Here is a 14405-nt window from a genome sequence, read left to right on the forward strand (position 1 = left end):
CCCCCTAAACAATGTCAAGTCTTTTTCCACATGCGCAACTGCCTGAAAGTATTCCCCTTTTGTTTATGTGTCAAATCCTCAGTGATGTTCTGCCTGGTGCTTGGAGTGGCGGCAAATTGATTATTTCAATGCCAACGCTTCTCTTTTCAATGCATCTGTTATTTCTGCTCCCCTGAGGTGTATTTATGTTTTGCTTTGCCTAAGACGAATGTGACCTTGATAGATTTGAATGATGTGATTGTTAGAGATCATTAGTTTTACCCAGCTAAGATGCATAAAACCGATTACTAACAATAAATCTTTCATCCATATCTTCAGATGGTGCCCAATTAGGAACATACAAGACTTTCAGTGCACATCCCTAATTGTGTTTTTGAACTTGTCAGTGGAATCTTATGAATATTAAAATGCATAAGCATGGGAGACATTTCATAAGGCCAAAACATACTTAACACATAACCACATAACCACATTTTAAAATCATGTTTATTTATTGTGGGAAAACATAACGCAGACGATTTTAAACTCGGATTGGCTGGATGTGAAATGTTCAAGAGGTGTTCTATAAATATCCAGGTGAAGCGTTAAAAGAAAGCATTTACTGTACAGAACAATCATCCAGTCAATCGTTGACACTGAAGTGGGTGTCGGAGGTTTGCTAACAGTCCTGCGGAGAGACGGTGATCTCTGACAGGCTGCTGGAAATCTCCTCCAGCCGCTGACACAGGCAGCGTCTCTTCAGCTTCAACATCAGGGTCTCACTCCGGCTGGCACCAAGGGCATTGAAAACATCTTGCACATCTCCCTATGAGAGGAGATATTGCACTGGCAGTGGGTTACGACACACTAATACATACCCAACACCTGGGGAACAAGCACATGTGGCAGAAATAAGAGTTCCCAGTTCCGTGTCCAACGCAGCACTTTGTTACCATCAGAAACTTATGTCCACTATAATTACACTATAATTGTAGAATTGAGAACAAGGGCAGTAATGTTCAGACTGTACAATGCACTAGTTAGAGCTCATCTGGATACTGTGGACAGTTCTTGGCTCCACACTTCAAGAAAGATATCGCTGCTCTAGAGGCAGTTCAGAGGAGAGCAACCAGACTTATTCCAGGTCTGAAGGGAATGTCCTACTGAGAGACTGAGGAACTGAACCTTTTCACCCTGGAACAGAGGAGACTACGTGGGGACTTGATTCAAGTCTTCAAAATCATGAAGGGCATCGACCACATCAAACCAGAGGAGCTTTTCCAGATCAGCAGGGACACACGCACCCGGGGACACAAATGGAAATTGGGCTTCAAGGCATTCAAGACAGAAAACAGGAGACACTTCTTCACACAGAGAGGCGTCACAATCTGAACAAACTCCCCAGCGATGTGGCTGAAGAGACAATTAGGGATCATTCAAAAACAGACTGGATAGGATCCTTGGATCACTTAGTTATTAATGGACACCAAACGAGCACGATGGCGAATGGCCTCCTCTCGTTTGTCAACTTTGTTATTTTCTTAAAAGGTATCTGAAACCACCTAGACAACTTCTAGGCGTCCAGCTGTGGACAAGAGGACTCAAGTGGGAATTAAGACTAAGTCATTTTAAGGCTGAAAACAGGAAGCAATTCTTTACACAAAGGGTTATGGGAAAGTCTGACACAAGTTACCCAGCCATGGTGATGAAGCAGACACCTCAAGATCCTTCAGGAAACGTGGCCTCCAATCATTTGAATTTGCTCTCAGGGGCCGGTTGCATAAACCTAGACTAAGTCTTTGTCTTAGTATAATTATGAGTTCTACTAACAATAGACACTCAGTTAAGACTTGCATAAAACAGTCTTTCCTAAGACTGATCTAAGACTGGTCTTACTTAGTCAATCGTGCATTGCATTCTGGGAATTGTAAGACACCTGAATAAAAAAAAAACATGGCAGACATTTCTCTAACAGCGATGATCCCAGTTAACTGAAAATCTATGCAGGTAAAATATACAGTTGGCTATTGAAGTCTGTGAGGAGGGTACTGATGTGAGGATCGCTGTGTGTGGGACAGCGGGGTGTGTGGCAGCGGGAGGCTCCGTCTGCCTGTCAGCATCAGTGACTGACACAGTAGACTCTGGCCAGTGGTTTCAATTGAAAGATAGACTTAGGTTCCAAGTTAACCTGCGGGTGAGGAGGCTAACTTTTCAGGCTAAGTATTAGTCAGTCTTAATTTGTATGCAACTGACTAAGTTGCATAGACTAGTGTAACTGTCAAATTAAGACCAGTCTAATATAGTTTTATGCAACCGGCCCCAGGTGCTTTAATAAGGGGATGGAACTGACTGTCGAGCAATTGAGTCACTGAGAAGGGTCTGACCTGGGAACAGACACAGCCCTGAGGAGTACCTGTGAGGGGCCCTCGTGACCGGGCAGCTGGCGCTCCAGCAGCCTTCTGTGCTCTTCCTGTTTCTGGAGCTGAGCGGTGAGCTGCAGAAACACCTCATTCAGTCGGTCGACCTCCTGCTCGACAAGCATCGCCTGGAACACAACATTCGTTCATAGAGGCTACTTCTTAAACTGAGAAGAATATGCAAAAATATACAGTCAGAGAGAGAGAGTGAGAGAGATAGACAAAGCATTTAGAACAGATTATAGTAAAAAGGATTGTCCTATTAGACCAACCAAACTTAAAAAGAGAAACCACTTACTTGTGTGGAGTCATGTGCATAAATCGGTGCAGAGTGTCAGTCCACCAAAGAAAGGAAAAAAATAAACAAGCGACATGTCATGGAGCAATGCAGTACAGTTCTCTTTAGCTACATCTGGACAGTGGAGTTACTGTCTGTTGTTCTGTAGATTAAGAAAGGTGCTCTGTGGGAAGATTTGTTTTTACCATTTACTCTGGTCTCCTTTGTATTTAGCTTGATTTCTTGAAGGTGTTGATGCAGTAGGAATCCCTTGAAGCTTTTAAGCCTGGGACGGGGAACATAAGTAGACAAAAAACACTGTATACTGTTCAAGTGGATTTAATTTGACAAAGAGAGCATATTAATTAATTTAAACTGTGCACCTTTCTGCCAGACAGTCCTCTGTGAAGCATGGGTCAGGGGGAACCTTCATGGCAAGAAAATCCTCGACAAAGGTAGGCATTGCTCTGCGTCGGTTTTCGATTGCCTTGAAAAACAGACGACAAATGATTGCAGCTGTCTCTTCAGACTCGGGGCATGTTGTCAAGGAAGAATATCACCTTTTTACAAAATACCTTGTTCGGTTTGTGGGCATCCTCTGTCCTGCTGCTGCAGTGAGCGATAAACAGTGCCGCCCCCACTGTGGAGACAGCCTGGTGGAAGGCTTTGATGAAGTCATGCGGGATGGTGCCTGTAACAAACACTTTATGGTTAGATCCGTACTTGGGGTGACAATAACAGTATCAAAGATCACTAGGCAAGGGCTACCTGAAGCAATACAGGCCATGGAGTGTAGGATGGTGGAGATGAATTCTCCGACGTTGCCCAGCTTGGTCTTGTGGAGGTACAGGATCTGGTTAGATCTGTCGTAATAGAAGTCTCTGAAGCAATACTCCCTGACCCCAGAGCAGCCCTGCGCTCGGACGGGAACGGTGTGTGCTATGAGCAGTGTGACATGGGGGAAGCTGCCAGTGTTGCGCAGCAGGCGCAACGTGTGACATCCGAACAGGAAGATGGCAAAGTGCTGGGGAGAGAGGTCCCAAAGATCCACAGGCAGCAGATCTCCCACTGTCTCTTCGACCGGCACATCATTGGCAAGTCCACCTGAAAGTGAATCCAGAATTGCCACAGTTTGCAAAGCAATGGTTCTCAGTACTGGTTTAATTTTTTGCCACCTGGTTTTGGTGGAGGACAGATCCTTTCCCATTTGAAATCTGAGCCCAGTGTTCACAGCAGTAGCGTGGAAGGAGAGAGAATTCATTAAGAATTAAGCGCTCAATTAGTTAATTAAAATCATTCAGTTCTCTATGTCTAATTGGCTTAAGGCGACCTATGAGGACTGGCTTTGGAGGAGACTGGGTTAGAAGGAAACAAATAGAAAGGATTTATTCTGCCATCTGTTGGACAGTTACTGAATAAATTCCACATGTGTGAAGGAGATTGAAATCCTTAAATGTGATCCCCAACGGTGGGGTTGTTATGATCAGAGCATTTCGGGTTAAGGTGAACCCATGTCAGTTTGGACATGCACAACACATTGAAATGGGGGTGCTGACCTGTCTCTGCGGTCGGCAGGCTCTGCAGGGACTCCTGGATCTGACGCAGAGTTCGAGAGAGCGGCGTCAAAGCGATCAGATCACACAGGTCCTTCTCACTCAGACAGGGGGCTGTGCTCTGGAGACCCACTGTTGCAAACCAATTAAACGGATTAATCGATTCTAGGATCGTTGTAAGGAATTCAGTCTTAGGATTGTTATGTTATGGCTTGCGTTTACCTGAATCAGAGTGTAGAGGTTGTGTATCAGAAGCCCCTTTAAGATCAGCTAGACCTGGAGACCAATGTTTTGAGGAGCCGTGGAAACCCTGCAAGAAACAGCAAGAAGTGTAAAGAAACACCCCACTGCTTGGAAATCAGCCATGTTTTATATCCAGTCCAGTCATTGAAAGAGAGAGTTAAGTATTTTGGCATTACCTGTTCATATCTGTAGTCAGGCCCACTCTCATTCATCATGGCCTCACCCTGCTCTGCTATCATCTGGTGAAGCACCATGTTCTCGTTGTCCAATCTGAAGGCCATTCCCTCCAGAGCTCTCAGCACAGCCTCAAGCAACTGCAGAGAGGAGTCTGGAAAGGAAGGGCAAGCGTCTGTGTGTAGACTTATTAAAAACATTGGCATATACTCCCAATGTTGTATACATGCTAAAGAAAATGTATACCTCTTAAAAGTTGTCTCTTGGGCTCTGTGTTGATCTGGTTAGCCAGCTTTGCACAGTCTCCAAACCAGGCATCTTCAGTGACGGCGGGGTCCATCTGGAGCATCTTCCCCAGCTGCTTCAGCTTCGTGGAGTCCAGGTGCTCCACCACATCCTGGAAAGATGGGAATCCATTACTAAACAACACACTGTCAATCACTGGAGTAGAAACTGTTTATTCCAGAGACTGCAAACATTTTGTAGCTCAGGAGCAATTCCAGAATTGTATGATGATGAAAATGAAATGCAAACTCCCAAATGCATAATAGTAAAGTAAACGACAACAGTAAATCATAACAAAAACACAGATCTTATTTTGGTTCAATACCCCATACATCTCATCTAAAAAATATGATCTTGTGTAGGCAGTTCTCAGTGTTCGGAAATATAGTAGCCAATGCCAAAAGAGGCATCAGCACTTGTAGGGTATATGACTTGTTGGGTACTGGCAGCAGGTCCTGACCTTCAGCGTGTCAATCTGCCGGCAGATGTTCCTGTAGAACTCCTGGGTGTCACTGCGGTGCTTGGAGAGCTGGGAGGCCAGGTGCAGGGTCTGGTCCTCCAGTTTATCATACAGCGTCCTCACATTGAACTCCTCCAGCTCCACTGTCCCTGTCCTCGTCCCTGCAATGGAGGTATAATGAGAAGTATAGTGCAGGAAACATCCCGTTAATGGATGTTCAATGAGAACACAGCCAGTCTCAATTACATTCATGGGCCCAAGGGTGTGCCATGAATAATCCTAGGAGTGAAATAAATCCAATTAAAAGGGAATTCTTGCTGCCTGCTGCCCCAGTTACCTCCTTTGGAGATGGCTGGTTCCTCAGCTTCCGCCCCTTCTCCCTCTCCCCTGCATCCAGGTCCCTCGGTGCCTTCCCATCTGCAGGAGAAGCCAGGGATAAGTGACAGCGCTGAAGACTCGGTAGCTATAGGTGGCACAGAAAATACACCAGCCACAAGGCAGACAGAATCTTGTAGATACTATTCTCTTCCCTGAGGCTTGGCCTAGTTCAGCCACATTTATCACCCCATCTGAAAACATGAATGTGATGGGAATATCATTGACTTCTACAGCACGAGTTCTAGAATGTATTTGTGCCGCTAATTACCCAGCTGCACAACACCTTTTGTTCCACTGTCTGCACCATCCCACACAAGGACACTGAAAACAATATCTGTGTTGTTTATAAAAAAAAATCCTACAGACTCTGACACCCAACCCACACAGCACTGGCTCTGGAGAGCAACAGAGCTCTCGTTACAACAACATAATTCCTGGCCTAATTAGTCAAGATAAACATTTCACTGAAGACATCATAAACCCTGAGGGAGAGGGGAGACTTATGTAAGGCACCATGTTAACTTTTAAACACCGCGTTAAGTCCACATGCAGGCTCTCTCCTCTCGTCGTACCCTCCGCCAGTGTAGATGTAGCTGGCCGGGACGCGGGGCTCTCCCAGGCTGCGCCACTTGGGTTTGAGTCTGCTCAGGGGGCTCAGGCCGGAGTGCACAGGCTTCAGGATGAGGGCAGACGTGGTCAGCACCGTGATCACCAGGAGCAGGAACCCCAGCACACCTTGGGGAGTCGAAATAGTGGATTCAATACTCCTCCGCTGCAGTCAAGAGGGACCATCAACCCATCCCCACTGCCTTAATCCACAAAGATAATCCCCACCTGCAATGGCGCCCCAATCGGGCAGCAGGTTGAGGCGGTGCTGCTTGAGAATGCCATGTCTGACCAGCTGGACCGGAGAGGAGGGTTGAAACACTGCAGCCCGGGGGTCGCAGTCAGTGCCGAGCTCCGTGACCACCACGATGAGACTCCATTCGGGCACCGTGTTGTCCAGGAACACATACTTCCCCGGTTCAGAGAACACGTGGGCAAACCTTTCGAAAGAGTAAATGCCAATTAGGACGCTGCGGCAAGCAGAGATGTAATGGCCTTTTGAGATTGATGATAGCAGATCATAATTTTGAGTGATTAAGTGGCATTTAATTCCAGAGACTTCCCTCAAGCAGTTTCCAAGCCAGTGAAGGGAGTAACATCTCTCTCACCTAGAGAGGTTGAAATGGCTTTCCTTGATCAGGTGCTCAAGTTGCCGGAAAGCACCGAAATCCCAGCCGGGGTTGCTGCTGAAGAGGTGATCCTTCTGGTAAACTGGGAAGTGACTTTGACTACGATCTGGGGAAGAAGAATAAGTTGAATCATCTCTATAAGATTTAACAGTTAATCATTTGAAGGATTTAGGGGAAGAAAGGGGAACATTTGACCAATATAAAATACTTGAATCATTTGTGCAGTGCATTGCATAAAATAAATAAACTGGGAAGATTCTAAGCAAATTAATTTTAGCCATTAAAGCCAACCATAACCAAATGGTTTGACTACAGCCCTAGGGGACTAATCAGTGGGATATATGACTAGCATGAAAAATTGATGAGATTAGAGGGACCCACTATTGTGGTTGATCGAGCACTGGAAGAGAAGCATGTCGTTGGGTCGCAGGCAGGCGATGGGATTGGGAATGCGAGACAGCGAGCCGGCACTGGGAAGCTGTGCAACTTCATTGGACTCCCGCCTTGTCCTGGACAGGCCGTCTGGGGAGTCTGGCACTTCACTCGGTGCTGTTAGGAAGACACAGCACCGGGCAATGGGCACTATTTATACACGTGTGTCCAGAGACTCAGCAAAGACTGCAGCTACGTTACCGAAAAGGCTGGGGCAGTAGGATGAATTTAATTAATTTTGTTGCTTATAATACTTCAATGCATGTGAACATATTACTGTTATAATAATTTCAGCATAATAAGGAATCCATCTTAAGCTCTTCAGGGTTTTAATGAGAAAAGGCAAAAGTTAGTGGAACGGAAACCCTCTAGTGGATAATAAGACTTTTCTTTCCTTCTTTCATTTTAACACGCTTCAAGCTTCTGGAAATGTGTGATGGTGTGCAAATGCCCTGTTAATTCGGAATACATCTGAATAAATACGTCAAGTTTGCTTTTCTGTATGATTGTACTGAACAAAGAGTTTTCTTATTGTAATCTGTACACATCCTGTTTGAGTTATTCGTAGGTTTATTGTTCATTGAAGTCTAAACTATCTTTCAGTTAATAAAAGGACAGAGATGTGAAAAAACAGCAAACCAATAAAATAGAGAGCTTTGTGCATCTTTACACTATCATGCAGTTTGAATAACCTGAAATAAATGTGTCAATTAGATTCCTGTCAGTCAAAATCCATCCAAACAGGCCATTTGGGTCAAACTGGACAAAGTGGACACTGCCGCTGGCCTGGACATGAGTGTCAGGGCCAAGAACATCTGGCACAGGCTGGAGGGCAAAAGAAAGAAAATTGCAAGAAATATAAAAGAACAATAGAAGTTCTGTTCTTGTTACAAAAAATGTATCGGTCCAGACAAAATGCCACATATATATACTTATATAGTATGAATAATAACCACAGAATGCTTCACAAGATTAATTTAGAAAACACAAAATCTCTGTTAAAGAAAAATATTAATTAATAATAGAGTAGAACCCCAAATTATTTAAACAATATATCTCTGTAATTTAGGATTATGGTCCCTAAGCCTTTTTCCATGCAATCTATATGTATTGTGGGGTTTTATCTGACTTAAAATTCTCCCGACTATCTCCAACTCTATTGCACCTTAGTTGTAATTTAAAAACAATGCAAACTGATATACATTTGCAATCCAGCCCTTCGAGAGTTTGCTTCCATTCACCCGGTGTGTGCAGGGAACTGCAGATATTCAAATGCACAGTAATGCCTTTTAAACAATTCTGTACTATCTGCATTTGTATGCTTTGTTGTTTCCACGAAACTGCAGGTGATGGTTTTGGCCGGGGTGCTCAGCTCACCCTGCTCCAGACGCTTCTTTCTTGCCTGTCTTTGATGTTCAAAACTAGCTGCCCGTTGGATCCAAAGCCGGCAGAAATCTGGGGCACGCCTGACAAACAGGAACTGTCACAGAGCTCTTCAGCCGAGACATATGTCTTACAGTGGCATCTGGGGAAGGAGAAGAGAGTCTCGGGAACACACAGAACTCATCCATGTCTTTCTACTTGCTTTGCATTTAATCTGCGACATCTACAGTATATGTAAAATATGTATGTTTGCTAAAGATGCAATTAACCACTCAACATTATAACTTCTCTCCATAAGTCATTGCCCCTGAGTTTTGCCCCATTCCTCCATTTCCACAGTGCCACACTCACATGCCCAGCTCCACGTTGAGGGTGCCCCCTTCCTGCCCACAGGTGAGGTTACAGATGTGTCCTGTGGGGGGGACACACTCCCGAGACCAGGCCAGCCGCACCTCCCCGGAACCACAGCGCTCATTCACCTGGGGAGCGAGGGAGGAAGATCCCAGCGTGAGCCCCACTTCTGGACTGTACACATAGCTGAAGACCTCTGAAAGATCTCTCTCAGCGGCTCATACATCATGAGACGAGGCTGAAGGTACACAATCTCCCCCCAGGGCCGCCAAGCTCTGAGCGCCCTGCTAGTTCTGACCTCTGGCTGGCAATCCAGGTCGCTGTCACTGGTGGAGCTCTTCTGGTCCAGCTCGTTGAAGAAGATGAAGCCTGCCATGCACACACAGGAGCCGTCGGATTGCTGGAAAGCCCGGTTCAGGCCCAGACAGGTGCAGGATGCAGACCCTGAGGAATACAAGCCTAAGGTTAGGGTATATTGTCAAAAGTGTAGAATTGAGAACAAGGGCAGTAATGTTCAGACTGTACAATGCACTAGTTAGAGCTCATCTGGATACTGTGGACAGTTCTGGGCTCCACACAAAGATATCGCTGCTCTAGAGGCAGTTCAGAGGAGAGCAACCAGACTTATTCCAGGTCTGAAGGGAATGTCCTACTGAGAGACTGAGGAACTGAACCTTTTCACCCTGGAACAGAGGAGACTACGTGGGGACTTGATTCAAGTCTTCAAAATCATGAAAGGCATCGACCACATCAAACCAGAGGAGCTTTTCCAGATCTGCAGGAACACATGCACATTGGGGAATGCACATTCTTGGCTTTGCTTCCTGTTTTGGCGGTCATTGGTTTTTGCCGGGTTGCCCCTCTCCACAGAGTCTAATTGTGTGAGAAATGCTTTGCCTCTGTAACTGTGCTGTCCACAACATTGATAGATGTGCTTCTAAAAGGACTGAAATGAAGGATGCCGTGCCAGAAATACAAGTAATGCAACCTTTTACAGTTTAGGTTTCATATATTCCAATTCACTTCCCTCTTGCCCTTTTGGTTTTGCCGTCAGCGCAGCTAGTGCTTGTGCCCGTTCTGACCCTCAGAGTGTTAACTAATTACGCAACGGAGAACCGCAGCCAGACCTGCCAGCGAGAAGGACGAGCTGCCGCAGGGGAAGCAGGCCATCTGGGAAAACAGGTGATTGAAGGTGCCAGCGGGGCACGGGTAGCAATCCCCAAGATGCTTTGCGTGGCTGCTCTTGCCATAGGTACCGGGAGGGCAGGGCACAGGCAGCGGTGACCCCGGTGGGCAGTAATATCCTGCAGAACATGGGTTTCGCAAGTAGGTCTCTGTGCCTTTAAGGAGAAAAAACTTTTTCTGTAAGATGTAGGATGATACAAAATACATGACTTAATCAATATTTCCAGATAATAGCATCTCATGCATTTTATTTGCTTGTATTTAGTGTCTAACACCTATCTGTGTGACGTGCTGTATCAGATACATTAGCTAAGCCTTTGTTGATATGACTACAGTAGTTGCTCCCCTTTACCCGCAGGACAGTGGTATCCAGGGGGGCAGGTCATACAGCGCAGCTCCGTGGCCACACCAGGCCGATAGGTGCCCGCCTCACAGCGCAGACAGCTACGCTCCCGCGAGTCTCGTCGGCCGCTCACATTGACTGGCATGAACCCCCCGTCGCAGGGCAGCATGGCAGAGATGTTGGCGGGGCAGTAGTAGGGAAAAGGGCACCTGGGAAGAGAGGAGAGGAGATGGGCAGTGAGTGGGCAGTGACTTAAGAAGAAACTCGACATTTTGTATAAATTAATACATAAATTAGAGGAGTGTTCTGGGACGAGCAGATTGAGCTCATTATGTAGACGCTGGCTTGTAGTCGTACACTGAGCCAATGAGACCCGGTGACAGGGAAGCCTATGAGAGGGGAAGATCCCATGCTGAAGCAAACGTACATCTGCTTTGGGGTGCTGTAGGTGTGTGAGCCCTCGGGGCAGAGATAGCCACCTGGGCAGGGGGTGGGGGTGCCAGTCTGGGGGCCGCAGTATGATCCTGCCACACACAGCGTCTCCGTCACAGAGCCTGGACAACAACAACAACAACAACAACAACGTCAATAGTCCGGCAAACAAAGAAATCCCTCAATTCTCATTAAAGTAATGCTATCATGACAAAGAATGAATGACTACCAATAAAAGTCAATCCTGTGATATTTGTCTCTCCACTGCTTGTAAGTCCTGGCTTTGCCCTTACACTGGATTTTATTTTAGCAATGAAGTGAAAATACCAGATGCTGACCTTCGGGGCACTGGTAGGAGGCGCGGCAGGGTTTGCCTTGGATATTGGGCTGGCCGGTGTGGCCGGGGTCAGGGCAGTAAGTCCCGGCCCTGCAGGGCTCGCAGTAGCTGGGTGAGCCGGCGCCAGGCTGCGGTCTCATGGTGCCGGCCGGGCACAGGACGGGGGAGCCGACCCCACTGCACCAGAACCCCGGAGGACAGGGGGACCCACGATAGTCAGTCAGACCTGGAAACACCATGTAACGTTTTCATCATTATATTTCAGGAAAGGGGAGCAGAGAAATTAACCTCACTTCCCTGCCATATCAATTTTCATATAAAGGCAATAGATAGACGTCTGCCTGAGTAGATAAGGGTTAATTATGTCTTATTTGGCCAATTTGAAGAAAGCAAGACAAAAATGTGGTGGGATATCTATTAAACAACTGCAATGTTATGTATTCTAGAAGGTATTAGTTCAGCATTCCCCAATCAATCACATGTAGGGTCTCAAGAACAGTAATTATAATCCATATTTGTTTAATAATCTGAAATTGGTATCTTAACTGCATATCATTGCTTTGTGAGGGGGTCTTCACTGATTTGGAGTACGTATCCTGAACAAAGAACAAAGCACCAGTGTCTTATTCTGACCTGTGGAGTTGCAGTAGAAGCCTGATGGGCAGGACTGGCAGTTGTCCTTGCTGCCCGCCCCTGGGGCAGCTCTGTAAGTATGCAGAGGACACTCTGTAGGTGCTTCCCCCCCCTCAGAGACACTGCCCGGCAGCCCTGTACAGTAATGTCCAGCAGGACACGGGTGCAGGGTGGGGTCTCCTGTAGAAAGATTGTTTGTTTAATATGGAACTGCACATTTCTATTTCAGCTTTTACTCAATATTTCTGATGGGCGCTGTACCTTCTTTGCACCAGTGTGCGGCGGGGCAGGGCAGGCAGTCCCCTCTGCTGCTGGCTCCAGGAGTGGCTCTGATCGTGTGGGCGGGACAGGGCAGGGGGTGCTGGGTGCCCACTGGACAGTAGAATCCTATTTATCGAAGGAAGTGGAGGACAGAAGATGTCTGCTTAGCATTCAGCACACCCACTTGAAAGCTTTGTGATCACCATCACCATCTCCCTCGGAGTTACCTGCAGGACAGGGACCGGCGCACATCTCACCCCAGGCACAGCCACCCACGGCCGGCCGCAGCGGACCCTGCGGAGTGACCTCAGAGCTGCCCGACAGGCACAAGAACCCTGCGGCACAATGGCCCTGGATCCGGCCTCCCCTGCCCGGCCGGGAACAAAAACAAGATTGCAGCGGCCCAAAGGACAAGCCAATGGTCTTATACAATTATTATTGACCCTTCCCTTTCTTCTCTCCTGTCTTAAGGTACCAAAGCCTTTTTACACTTTTACATTTGTTTTCTGCAGTAATCTACAAAGTCACGCAAATGCTCCTCTCTTGTCTAGTTTCAGAAAGCCCTGGCCAAAGTGCGGTACCTGCAGAACGCCCCCGGGGAGCAGGGTAGGCACTCCCGCACCTCCTGCAACCCCCACGAGTCTGCCGGGGTGAAGGTCCCACTGGGGCAGGGCAGAGGAACCTGTGTGGCTACGAAGCAACAAACAACATTTCAGTATGGGTCTCCACAGGATTAGTGTGGCTGATGCTTTCACTCAATTGATCTCGGAAAGACAAGTGTACACGTGAGAAAGGAGGACACAGACTCTTCAAACAGTTACAGTTCACCTCAGTCCTGGACTCCTACAGACATGCAGGGTTTAGATATTTTTCATTTTAAGTAGAGTGTGGCTGCAGACAGTTCTAATGTTCATGATTTATTTGATAAAAGTGACTTTATGTTCGTGGGGAGGAGCTTTGGGGAGTGAATTAGTGCATTCTGTGGACTCCAGAACCATGATTTGTCATGACAGCAGATGTGCAATTTGTTAAAACTGATACATACTGATACTCAATTTGGTCAAATTTATGGATAAACCAAAGTGTTAAAGTATTAAAATAAAGGCTGTGTAACAAAACAAGCTTTCAATAATGACAATATAATGGTTAATATTTCGCTTTTACTAATATTTGGTAGACATGCCTCTGTTAACAAATGCAGAACTAAAACACTAAAAAAACAATTGCATAGCTGTAACTGAGTTTGAATGAAAGTGTTATTTAATTCTTGAGAAAAACAACACGTTTGGGTCTCAAAGTGGTATTCATATCGGGCGTGTGTGGGCAGTGTACCCGCTGGGCAGTATGAGTGCGGGGGGCAGAGCTGGGGGTCTCCGGCAATGGCCTCTTCACAGTAGAAGCCGGGGCGACAGGGGATGCAGCCGTCCGACCCGGGGTTAGGCTGGTACTGTCCTGTGGGGCAAGCCTTGGCATGGGCAGAACCAGGGGGGCAGAAGTGACCCTGAGTAAATACAGTATTACAAAACAGGATGAAATGAGGATTTAAGGTGCAGATGCAAGTTTTTAACTCAACAAGACATTTTTCCAAAATTTAAAAAGAACAGCAGGAATTGAGAACACAGACCCTACATCCCTACAATGAGGCAGCTACCTTGGGACAGAGGAAGGCATGGGGGCTGGTGGCAGTGAAGGCCGAGGGGCAGTAGAAGCCGGCAGCACAGGGGCCACTGGGGGACCCCTGCCCCTCACTGGCACAGTAGTGACCCGAGGGGCAGGGCAGGCAGCTGTCCAGGGAGGATCCCCCTGCACAGACAACACTCAGACACCTCAGTCCATCGGCCAAGAGAATACGGATATTGTACATATTGTAAGATTAAAAAATTGATATTTCATGCATAACAAAGAATTGTTACACTGAGGGGAAAAGACAAAACATTAAGCAGTAAGAAGTGAGTGAAATGCTTTGTGGTGAAGTGCATGTGAACTATCCTGCTCACCGGTGGTGTTTGTGATGCTGCCGGCGGGACAGGGCAGGGGCAGCACAGTC

General features: G+C 46.7%; 2 protein-coding genes and 1 long non-coding RNA gene across 3 annotated transcripts; all 3 read right to left on the reverse strand.

Moving 5' to 3' along the window:
• Positions 1–468: 468 nt before the first annotated feature.
• LOC136753654 (uncharacterized) lies at positions 469–9607 on the reverse strand. Its single transcript, XM_066709948.1, has 18 exons — positions 9466–9607; positions 9168–9295; positions 8811–8958; positions 7383–8258; positions 6981–7107; positions 6601–6812; positions 6339–6501; positions 5726–5805; positions 5389–5549; positions 4890–5040; positions 4646–4797; positions 4449–4536; positions 4230–4358; positions 3442–3777; positions 3249–3364; positions 3057–3160; positions 2393–2959; positions 469–805 (listed from the first exon to the last, which is right to left on the reverse strand). Exons 4-17 carry the CDS (start codon positions 7414–7416, stop codon positions 2803–2805), a joined length of 2010 nt encoding a protein of 669 aa, XP_066566045.1. The 5' UTR covers positions 7417–8258; positions 8811–8958; positions 9168–9295; positions 9466–9607; the 3' UTR covers positions 469–805; positions 2393–2802.
• On the reverse strand, positions 9164–11604 carry LOC136759259 (multiple epidermal growth factor-like domains protein 11). The gene is made up of 6 exons (XM_066714179.1): positions 11466–11604; positions 11123–11249; positions 10705–10904; positions 10295–10507; positions 9466–9611; positions 9164–9295 (listed from the first exon to the last, which is right to left on the reverse strand). Exons 1-6 carry the CDS (start codon positions 11602–11604, stop codon positions 9164–9166), a joined length of 957 nt encoding a protein of 318 aa, XP_066570276.1.
• Positions 11605–12914: 1310 nt separating this feature from the next.
• On the reverse strand, positions 12915–14150 carry LOC136753674 (uncharacterized). Its single transcript, XR_010817452.1, has 3 exons — positions 14010–14150; positions 13691–13859; positions 12915–13048 (listed from the first exon to the last, which is right to left on the reverse strand). It is a non-coding gene; the product is annotated as an uncharacterized LOC136753674 (long non-coding RNA).
• Between the last annotated feature and the right edge of the window lie 255 nt (positions 14151–14405).

This window comes from Amia ocellicauda, chromosome 1, assembly GCF_036373705.1.
Source record: "Amia ocellicauda isolate fAmiCal2 chromosome 1, fAmiCal2.hap1, whole genome shotgun sequence".
Taxonomy (NCBI): Eukaryota; Metazoa; Chordata; class Actinopteri; order Amiiformes; family Amiidae; genus Amia; species Amia ocellicauda.

Coding starts and splice junctions, on each gene's coding strand:
- LOC136753654 (XM_066709948.1), bottom strand. CDS start 7,416: ATGCTTCTCTTCCAGTGCTCGATCAACCACAATA. Junction 5,550..5,725: donor ACCAGCCATCTCCAAAGGAG/GTAACTGGGGCA, acceptor CCTCCATTGCAG/GGACGAGGACAGGGACAGTG. Junction 3,778..4,229: donor CCTGCCGACCGCAGAGACAG/GTCAGCACCCCC, acceptor ATTCACTTTCAG/GTGGACTTGCCAATGATGTG.
- LOC136759259 (XM_066714179.1), bottom strand. CDS start 11,604: ATGAGACCGCAGCCTGGCGCCGGCTCACCCAGCTACTGCGAGCCCTGC. Junction 11,250..11,465: donor CTCCTACCAGTGCCCCGAAG/GTCAGCATCTGG, acceptor GTTGTTGTCCAG/GCTCTGTGACGGAGACGCTG. Junction 9,612..10,294: donor CTCGTCCTTCTCGCTGGCAG/GTCTGGCTGCGG, acceptor TGTATTCCTCAG/GGTCTGCATCCTGCACCTGT.